Raw genomic sequence first — 10840 nt, 5'->3', positions numbered from 1 at the left:
CAAGCTCTTGGGTTTATTTCTGGAGAGCAGGAGCTGAGAGGTAGAAATCTGTGCTAAGCTCTGAGAGGATGAGATTGAAGCAGTGAGCTCAGTTCTGATCACCTGATTGTACAAAGGCTACACAGCATGAAAGAGAAAGAAAACGACGTTTGTAAGGCTGGTGTCAGAAATCAGAGATTATATTTCTCACAGGCTGGGTCTTTTCTCTTTTGGGGAGAAAAAAGGAAGACTGAGGAGTAACTTCATGGAGGTCTTTAAAGTCACAAAAGCTCTTGACCTTGAATAATAATTCAGCCCAGTCCCTGCGGTGTGCACCCGTTAAGAAAAGCTCCAAGTGTGCAGATGAACACAACACACTCCCTCTCCAAGGGCACATGGGTGCACATTTGAGCACAACAGAGAGGTAAACAGTTGGAGATTACAACCCCCACTAAATCCAGTGAGAGCACTACCTGCTTTCAATCAACTTTGAAGCTGTTGTGTTTTAACCTGAAAGGGACCTGCATTTCTGATACCGGCAACTGTGCCTTCAGCTGCCTTCGCACTCAAGCTCCGGAACATCCTCCCGAGACCTTTTCACCTCTCGCTCCCTACGCGGAAATATAGAACGTAGGGGCAGGAACCGGCCATTCCACCTCTCCAGCCGGTTCCACAACTGATTACGGTCATGGCTGATCGATGAGTGCAATACCCTAATCCCAACCTCCTCCCATATCCCTCATTCTCTTTATTCTCAAGAAATATATCTACCTTCTTCTTGAAAACGCAATGTTTTGGCTTTAACCACATTCTATGGTGGTGAATTCCACAGGGTCACCATTCTCTGGACAATGAAATTTCGCCCCATGTCAGTCCTAAAATGTTCACCCCATAACCTTAAACTATGAGCCCCTAGTTCTGGACTCCGCCAGCACCAGGAACACCCTTCCTGCATCTAAGCTGTCTGGTCCTGTTAAAATTCATCCTTGTTCTTCTAACCTCAAGTGAGCCCAATCCTAACCAACTCAAATTTCTCCTCGTACGTCAGTCCTGCCATCCCAGGCATCAATTCGGTAAACCTTCACCACACTCCCTCAGTAACAAGAACATCGTTGTTCAGATAAGACCAAAACTGGGCTCAATATTCCAGTATGGCCTTACCAAGGCCCTGTTTAATTGCAGCAAGACATCCCTGTTCGTGTACTTGAATCCTCTCACTATAAAGGCCAATATACAATTTGCCTTCATTACTGCCTGCTGGACCTGCATGCCTACTTTCGACCCATTGCAAATTCCCCTCTCGCAATTTACAGCCAAACAACTATGTGCCTTTCTATTTAAATGTTGCTGGAAACCTTCCCCCCAGTTCAGATTTTAGTCATCTTTATGTGGCTGTGTCAAAATCTGCTTTGGAAAACTTGTGCAATGTTCTTTCAAACTTCTACTTCCTGACTCGTTGCTTTCTCTTCGTTATTCTCTCATGGAATGTGAGTGTTCGACAGCCATTCCTAACCACCTCTGGGATGAGTAGTTTGCTGAGCCATTTCGGATGGTTGTTCAATTGTTGAGTCCCAAGCCACATACAGACCAGATAGAAGAGGATGAAAGATTTTCTTCCCAAAAGAATACAATGAACCGGACTGGGTTTTTTTTAATGACAATCAACGACAGTGTTATCGCACAATTCCTGAGATTGGCTTTCAAGATTTCACTCACTGAGTTCAATTCCACCAGCTGCCAGTCACCCCACTTCCCCAGTGCGGGCCTCGAGACTCCTACTCCAACGATGACGCTGCCACCATCTCTCCTTGCTTCTACTGCCAATTAAAAATCATCTGTATTTGCAGAGCCTCGGAATCTAGCCAGGTCACTATCAGGTTCGATACACTTCCTACTTGGGTCGCATCAAGTTGCCAGGCAGGGTCTCATCTATTCGATTAGCCATTTAGATGACATACAGATAACTACAAAAAAAATAGCATTTTGATTTCAATTATAACTGTTCTCGGATCTAACCATCAGTAAATCTCCCATCGGCTTTGCAATCCAGGGAACAGTCTGTTTCCATCTTTAGGCTGGGCAGACAGCGAGCAGAAGTAAACATCTAGTGGTTTCACTGTTCCCTCACCTGCACGATTTCTCCTGGGCTCTCCTTTCTCCCGAGTTACAGTGAGAGACAAGGAACTGTCCTGCTGTCATTTTTCATCTCTTGCAAAATCCATTCAACCAACAGAGGAAGACAAGTGAGCCACAGGAAATAAGTGAGCATTGGAGCAAGTTCTCCCCTTAAATGTGTGCTGTTTTGAACCAGATATGCTTTAGTTGACATGCAATACTTTATAGTAATTAAGTACACACCCATCAAGGTACATTCTGTCCTCTCTACATCACACCTCTCCTCTCCAGAAAACATCGCCCACAGCTTTATGATGATGCTAGAAATGTTGGGGTATGAATTCTCTTGCCATTCAGGACATGGCCCCCCATGCCAACGTCTTCGCAGAATCATTACACAAAGCAGAAGGAGAACATTCAGTCCAGCACGTGTGCACTGGCTCTCCGACTGAACCAATTTCAATGCCGTTCCTCCCATCACCTCCATGCACATTCTTCCGTCCCGGTTAACATTCTGATTACAATTCTGAATGCTTTAACTCTCAGACTCTCAGGGCAGGGCACTCCACTCACTGCCTGAAGATTTGTGTGCTCTCATTCTCGATCGTTTCACAAGTGGGAACAGTTTCATCACTAGACGCACGCTCTCCCACCAAATGATTTATATTTAATAGACAACTCTCACTCCAAATTCCACATTGGCTTTCAATAGCACAGCTACATCAAACTGCTTGCTGATAGTGTTAAGCTCCAGGATCCTCTGCTAGTCCCATATTCATCCCAAGTACTTGGAATATACTTAGAAAAAATAAATTCTTGCGTTAAAGGTGCAGGTTTGACAAACTTGCTGGTCTTTCACTGACTACGTTCATCAGCCAATACAGCAATAGCAAAATAATATACTACCTGTCACCTGGTATAATCCTCGTGTCATTAGCAAATGCGAAGGACAAATTACTACCAATAGCACATAAAGGAGATGTACAGATAGTAGTTGAAGATGGATGTGGTTACAGAGACAGAAAATACACTTCAGGCACAGCAAGTACCTGAGATAATGGAAATGGCTATTCGGCAATGCATGAACTGTTTCTCTGAGTGATGAAAGAAAATGACTCTGGAAGTGTGTTGTCTAATCCTTGTACTATTTGAGGGACTTACTAAACACCTCTATCACACCAGCAACTCATACCACTTGTGGCATATTCTTCCCTTCTACTTGGAGGGTATAGGACACAGTTCACCTTTTTAACTCGCCAGACAATCAATACCACGTGGGCTGGTCTGTCTGGAATCAGACAGCAATTGACAGTTGTAGCATGCTGGTGTGAACCCAGCTACGGGTGGCAACAGGAATTGACTGGAACACTGCAGAGGCACACACACGTCACAGGCGTGATTTTCAAATGATAGGACCTGCCGACTGCACTGAGGACACAGCATTAGCATCCCCCCCTGCTGGATTCCCTAAAAAAATTAGGGAGGGTGCTCAGGCAGGTTGCTGAATCTGACAAAGGAAGGATCTCTAAACAAAGGGACTCCAGTTATGTCTTACCATGACTGCGATATTTGAGGCTACAGCAACTACAGGAATGGAGAGGAATCCTAGCGTCACCTGTATGAGACTTAACTTGCTGAAGGGACTCGAACCTAGCCTGGGAGAAATTCCCTTCCCAAATATCCATTCAAACAACCGAAACAGCAGTCACCACAAGGAAATGTGGAGAAGTGTATAAATTAAAGAGCTCGAAATGGATCAAAGCATTTTGGCTAAACGCTAGTTAATGGTCATAAAACAATTTCTCATTCATTGTACCCATGACCAGAGGCAGGCAAACTTGATCTGTGGAACGTCCTGGCCAGACCTTTCTCAAATGCCGTGTCACTTTCTGGGAGCGCCAACAAAATCAAGCAAGCCCTCAGGCCAAAAAAGAGAAAACAAAACTTTGCAAAAATTTCTGATTCCTTCAGCAAATTAACACCTGTCCCAACATTGCCATCGATTCTGGGTACAAGTGTAATTACACATTCAATAATGTCCTATGGTCTGACATTGTATGGAAGGTAGTTGATTTGAAGTAGAATTACAGTCAAAGCTTCTGATGGGGATGTTGTTCACTACAAATAACCTAGATAAACATGAGCCAAGGGCATTGTATTGACTATTACCTCTGGTCACTTACCTCTATCTTGCGTTCCATGTAGTCTTTCTCTTTCTCAAAGTCAATCGTGTAGCCATTTGTTGACCAGATTAGTGACAGGTCCAGCATGGGATCATGGGATGCATGGCACTCCATAGTGCCATTTTCCCCCACTGTAATATCAATGTTCGATGGCTCAAGGGTGATTTTAGTCGGTTCTGGAAGGACACACAGAAGAAATATAAAATCAATACATTTCCAGCATCTAAACATATTGAAAACTCTTCCAAGCAGCACTCGCCAAAGGAGAATGTGTAAGTACAGGCCATGGTCCGGTGCAGTCAACACAGTTCAGGATAATTACAAGTAAGAAGGACAATAATTACTTCAGGGTTCAGAAGTTATACTTCAACTCAAGGCCAAGGAGGGGTTTGACAATTATCCTCAGCATTTCTGTGATCACATTAAGATGGAAACTGTTGAACAGCATTTGCTGAAATAGACAAAGCAACAGAGGTAAGGGAACGACCCAACTAGCATTCACATTCCAAAATTATGCAGTCAGCGGTGGGTTACTTCTGGAGTGCAGTTGCAGGACTACAGACATCAGCTTTTTGTACACAATAAGATCCCACAAACAGCTATTAAATAAATGACTGAACAAACGTTTAACAATGAAACATTGTTCAGGATACTGGAAAAACTCCCTGCTCTTCTTCAAATCATTTTTAGTATCTAAGTAGGTAGGCTCATAAAATCTCAGTTGCATGTCTCACTAAGATGTTGAGGGATCATACACTAAAGAAGGTGCAGCGTACGTTACTCAGAATTTCCTAGATCTGACTAAATAATTTATCTAAACACACATACTTTGTTTGCAAATGGGAGAAAATAAACTAAATGCTTGTGTTCAGAGCTAGCTGCAAGGTTTACAAACAAACTCTTTGCTCTTCATTGCATTTTAAAAAATATTTATTGTAATCATTTACTCCGATAACTTATGTTGCTCCAAAAACTCTCTCTTGTTGCTCCCGAGTGAAGTCCTTACATTATAAAAACCGCAGTTGCACGAAATAGTTCTGTCGACACTAACTCCTATTTCCCAGGGTCTTGACCAATGACTGGATGATGTTATTTACTTCTGCACAGCAACTGCAGGGGAGGATGAGATTTTGGAATTATCATACGGCAAAAGCCAAAGGAATTTAGTTCGTACCAGCAAATTGCATAGTGATGACAATAACAAGAAATGGCATTTATTTCGTGCTGAGGAGACATGCCAAAGTGCTTTGCAGGAGCACAATCAAAGATAAATTGATATCAAGCTAAGGAAAGCAATATGAGGATTCATGACATAAAGTCTGATGAGACAGACAGAATCGAAGCAGGATATTAAAGGGGAAAGGTAAGTTTAGGGATTAGAGTTCCACAGCTAAAGATTAAATGGCTGCAGGCTCAACTGTTAATGTAGGACATAGGGAATTCGGGATGTGCACACCTGTCTTGCATATTTGAGGAATGCAGAGTTCTCGGATAGCTGAGTAGTTGGAGGGCATCAGCGAGATAGGGAAACGTGGAAAGAGCTCAACACCAAGGTGGGAATTTTAAAACCAAGTCTTTAGTGAACTGGATGGCAATATCAATCAGCGGGCACAGGATGATGGATGAAATGGACATCATGCAAGTTATGAGATTCACATCAGGCAGTTGAGGATTTTTAATCCAGTCATCAGTTTCTCATAATCGCTGCAAAGGCCAGGAAACACATCATGTTGCTAAGCATCATTTTTATCTAAGTGGGGCCAATTAGTTATGGTTCTGGAGAGAAAGGGGAGAAGAATGTGGGAGAAGGAGGTTAGCGAAGGGGATGAGATTGTGGGAAAACGAACAACCTGGGGAATATGATGTAAAGGGCGGCACAGTGGCTCAGTGGTGAGCACTGCAGCCTCACAGTGCCAGGGACCTGGGTTCAATTCCACCCTCAGGCGACTGTCTGTGTAGAGTTTGCACATTCTCCCTGTATCTGCGTGGGTTTCCTCCGGGTGCTCCGGTTTCCTCCCACAGCCCAAAGATGCATAAGGTAGGGAGGGCTGGCCATGCTAAATTGCTCTTAGCATCCAGGATGTGCAGGCTGGGTGGATTAGCCATGGGGAATGCAAGGTTACAGGAAAAGTGGCGGGGGGGGGGTGGCGGGGAAGAAGGGGAAAAAGAGTCTGGATGGGATGAGTCCGTGTGGACTTGATGGGCTGAATGGCCTGCTTCCACACTCTACGGTTTCTATGATTTTCAGCTGGATAGCCGGAGCTGATCTATCAGGAAAGAGCAGGTTTGCCACTCCGATACCCTCTGAGAAGAAACAAAATGTGCGAATTCTGTCAGCACTGATCTAAATGCATGCCCGACTTCTTTCACTTTCTTGTTTTTCAAGATGTAAGGTTTTTCGAAAAGTCATCACTAACTTGCAGCATGAATCTACCAAGCTCTTCAGCACAGATTATTTGCTGTGCGATCCCTAAACTTGGGTCCCTCTGGGTTTACTGGACAATCTTGTGAAACTATCAGCTTTCTTGAAAGTTAGAATTAAATTGCACAGTGTCTCTCTTTGGCAGTCAGTGCTTTGAGCATTGCACTCATGAACCACAGGGGGAGCTATTCAAGCTGAAGAGAGCAGCCCAGAGCCGAATCACTAACAGTCGTGCAACAGTGGAATGAGATACAAAGAAAGGCTTGAAATAAGGGAGTCTCAACAGGGAGATGAGTGAGCTGGTGCATGTCAGAGGATAAACAAACTAGTTCAGTTCAAATTAATTTCTTGCAGTAAACAAAATGGGATGTTCGCTCAGATGATAGTAGGTCAGATGTGTCTCTGGCAGGTCCATGCAGTGAGCTGTAATGGGGCTTGTTTACCCAAGTGCCCACCTTCCTTCAACGGTAGTCTGTGCCTAGATGGCCTTGAAAGAGGATGACACGGTACCCACTGGCACATGTCTGGCATGGCATGACTGGTTGGCATCACAAGGGCTAGAGTCCATCAGCTCCCAACGAATCAACATTCTGATGTCAACTTAAGTTTCCTCTGAAATTTGTTTTCTCTTGGCACAGTTAGCCAATGTCTCTGTTAGATTTTATTCGTATTCTGAACAGTGTAATGGGGAGGAAAGTTCCATAACAGCTATGCAAAATCCTGGTTGGACCGTAACTGAGATAAAGCAGGCAGGTTGGACAATGGGAGAGATAATGGGAACTGCAGATGCAGGAGAATTCCAAGATAATAAAATGTGAGGCTGGATGAACACAGCAGGCCAAGCAGCATCTCAGGAGCACAAAAGCTGATGTTTCGCGCCAGACCCTTCATCAGAGAGGGGGATGGGGAGAGGAAACTGGAATAAATAGGGAGAGAGGGGGAGGCGGACCGAAGATGGAGAGTAAAGAATATAGGTGCAGAGGAGAGTATAGGTGGGGAGGTAGGGAGGGGATAGGTCAGTCCAGGGAAGACGGACAGGTCAAGGAGGCGGGATGGGGTTAGTAGGTAGATGGGGGTGCAAGGCCGAAGAGATTACAAGAGAGTTGCAATGGGAGAGAGATTCCCTGAAGTTGGTCCGGAGGGAGGAGGGTAACTTCTTCAGGTTAGGCATCCCTGGAAGAGGCTTCGCAGTGAGGTTAAAATAGTATCAGAGATAATGAGAACTGAAGACGCTGGAGAACCCAAGATAATAAAATGTGAGGCTGGATGAACACAGCAGGCCAAGCAGCATCTCAGGAGCACAAAAGCTGACGTTTCGGGCCTAGACCCTTGGACAATGGTCTTTATATACCTGAAGGAGCATAGCAATCACAAAGATGTTTGCAGGAATCCATGAGTTCAATTCTGAGGACAACTCACATCAGCTAAATTTGTATTCATTGGGACATGAATCAATTTACTGTGGTGTTGAGAGCCTTGAAAGGGGTTAACAGGGTAAATGTATGGAAACCTTTTCTGACGGTCGAGAGGCCTAACACAGGGGATCATGGCCTTAAATTTAAGTCAGGTTTTTTTTTAAGCTCAGAAGTTGGTCTTTACTCTCAAGAACTCTCATTAAACCTTTCACTGGGCTGTGCTTATGATCTCCAGCAGCTTCAATCCAGTTTCGAACCCGTTTAATGTTGTGTTGGAGCTATGCGTCAGAAAGTCATAGATTACCAAATCCTTTCATGAACTACTCTAGTCCATTTAGTAAAAGCTAGCCTGAGGGGAGGAGCTGGATGATGCAATGTTACTTGGCGCACTGTCAGATGCGAAAGAACTAACTTGCCAGGGAAAGATATTCAGGAACAATTTTCTTTATTGAAACTAAGAGATCCAAAGTCTTCAGTTTAAAAAAAAAATCCAGCAGATTGAGTAGGTTTGAAAGAACTCTGTGGCCAAGTTTTGGTTCCCTTACCTGTCACTATTAAAGTGCCACTGCTATTAGCCTTTCCTCTGTTGTTCTCTGCAAAACAGGTATAGACTCCCTCATCAGCCTCGGACAGATCCCGGATCTCCAAAGTGCCATTGAACCAAATGGACATCCTACAGTAAATGCAGCACAAGACAAATTACAGAGTTAGGATTACAGAGGATCTATGACACAAAAACCAAACGGTCCATACCAGTATTTACACTCTCCCGAAGCCTCCTCCCAATGTTCTTCTCCTTTCATATCCTTGCCTGCTTATCTTTTCACTCATAGACACAGGACAGGAGCAGGCCATTCTGCTTTTGATCCTGTACTGCCATCCAGTGAGATCACAACTGATCTGTGACCTAACAACATACCCGCCTTTGGTCAATATTCCTTAATGCGTTTGATTCACAAAAACCTATCTATTTCTGGTTTAAAATTAAGAGCTGATCTCACATCTGCTGCCGTTTGTGGAAGAGGGTTCCAAAATCTACCACCCTTTGGGTGTTGAAATGCTTACGAACATCTTTCCTGAACGGGCTCACCCTCATTTTCAGAACCCCCTAGTTAATGAATCCCGAGCTAGCAGAAATAGCTTATCTTTATCTACTCTGTCTTTTCCTCTTAATATCTTGAAGATTTTGATCAGATCAACCACTAAGTTTTAGAGAAAACAATTCCAACTTGTACAAGCTCTCCTTATAGTTTAACTCCTTAAATCCAAGTCTCATTCTTATAAACTGTACTCCATCCAAGGCCAATACATCCTTCGTAAGCTGTGGTTCCCTGACCTGTTCACAGTACTTAAAGGGGGGGGGGGGGTTTGTACAACTGCAGTATAACTTGTGCATCCTTCTACTCCACTCCTCTAGATATAAAGGCCAGCATTCCATTAGCTTTCCTGATTATATTCTTTGTGGCATGTTCAAGATCTACACGCTGAACTTCCAGGTCTCTTCGGATAGCCACTGTATTTAACATCATATCATCTGGGAAGCATCCCGATCTAGCCGTCTCCAAAAGGGATGACTCCAACCTCGCTCACATTGAATGCCACCTCCCACAGTTTTGCACGTTCATTCCATCAATCAACATGCCTTTGCGATTTTATGCCACCACCTACGGTGTCTACAATGCTGTCTACCTTTGCGTCATCAGCAAATGTGGGTATCTGACTTTCTGTGCCATTATCCAGGTTGTAAATAAAATACGGGAATAGCTGAAGGGCCCCAACACAGATCCACGTGGGACACTTCTGGTCACATTCTGCCGATTCCCCAGCCATGCCAGTAATTTACCCTCAATTCCATGGGTTTCGAGCTCAGTGAACAGTTTTTTGTGTGGGGCTTGATCAAATGACTTCAGAAAGTCCACATAAACAACATCCTTAGCCATTCCTCTGTCACAATCTTAGTCACCTCTTCAAACACTACAATGGGGTTTGTCAGGCATGACTGACCTGTCATGAATTCACATTGACTCTCTCTGATTAACTGAAAATTTTTAAGATGTTTCACAATGCCATCATTGATTATGGACATTAACAATTTCCCCGTTACAGATTTTAGGTTAACATGTCTGTAATTCTCTGGTTTCCCTCTTTTGCCCTTATAAAGCAGACTGACATGAACTAAACAAGCTCCGTTCGACTACATGAACTGGGTGATAAAATTATCAAGCATCCTCTTTGAAGAACAAATCAAGAATTCCATTCCATTTTACCTTTAAAGCAAGTGCCATTTTTATACTATCCCTCACACACAATTAGCCCAGATGCTCTTTGTTGCGTCAGCAGCATGAAACCCTTGCGCTATATGCTAACTTAAACGGAAATATTACACAATAGACTGTTTTAACACACTGTTGAGCAGCAACGGGTCTCAGCAGAGGCTGGAAGATCGTACAGGACACAATAAGTTGAAGTAAGCCTGGACCCCTCAAAGGGAAGGAGCACTCTGGCGAATGCAGATGTTGGAAGTGGTTGGGGCAAGAGAGTCTTCCTGCAAGAAAAACACTGATTTACGGTGCAACGGAGAGGAGAGCAAATTCCAAGATTCACACTGTACCAGAGGCCTTGGGGCCTGACGCCGACAGAAGCAAGAATATCCTTATTTTACGAAATGTATTTGAGCAAGAAAATCGCCAGAACAGCATGGTCTTCGAGTGCCTTGAGAAGTGGAG

The 10840-nt window shown here is 43.9% G+C and overlaps 1 protein-coding gene across 11 annotated transcripts in view; it reads right to left on the bottom strand.

The window, feature by feature from the left end:
• The window catches only part of cntn1b (contactin 1b), a 721932-nt gene that overhangs the window by 365733 nt on the left and 345359 nt on the right, over positions 1–10840 (bottom strand). For all 11 annotated transcript variants that reach the window (XM_059652304.1, XM_059652313.1, XM_059652305.1 and 8 more), the window contains 2 exons: positions 8660–8787; positions 4278–4453 (listed from right to left, as the gene is read on the bottom strand). In XM_059652304.1, coding sequence (XP_059508287.1) covers positions 4278–4453; positions 8660–8787 — 304 coding nt within the window. The remainder of the gene's footprint in view (positions 1–4277; positions 4454–8659; positions 8788–10840) is intronic.

The sequence above is a fragment of the Stegostoma tigrinum genome, chromosome 18 (assembly GCF_030684315.1).
Source record: "Stegostoma tigrinum isolate sSteTig4 chromosome 18, sSteTig4.hap1, whole genome shotgun sequence".
NCBI classification, from domain to species: Eukaryota; Metazoa; Chordata; class Chondrichthyes; order Orectolobiformes; family Stegostomatidae; genus Stegostoma; species Stegostoma tigrinum.
Note: the sequence above shows the minus strand (reverse complement) of the source record. Positions and strands in the feature narration are given on the sequence as shown.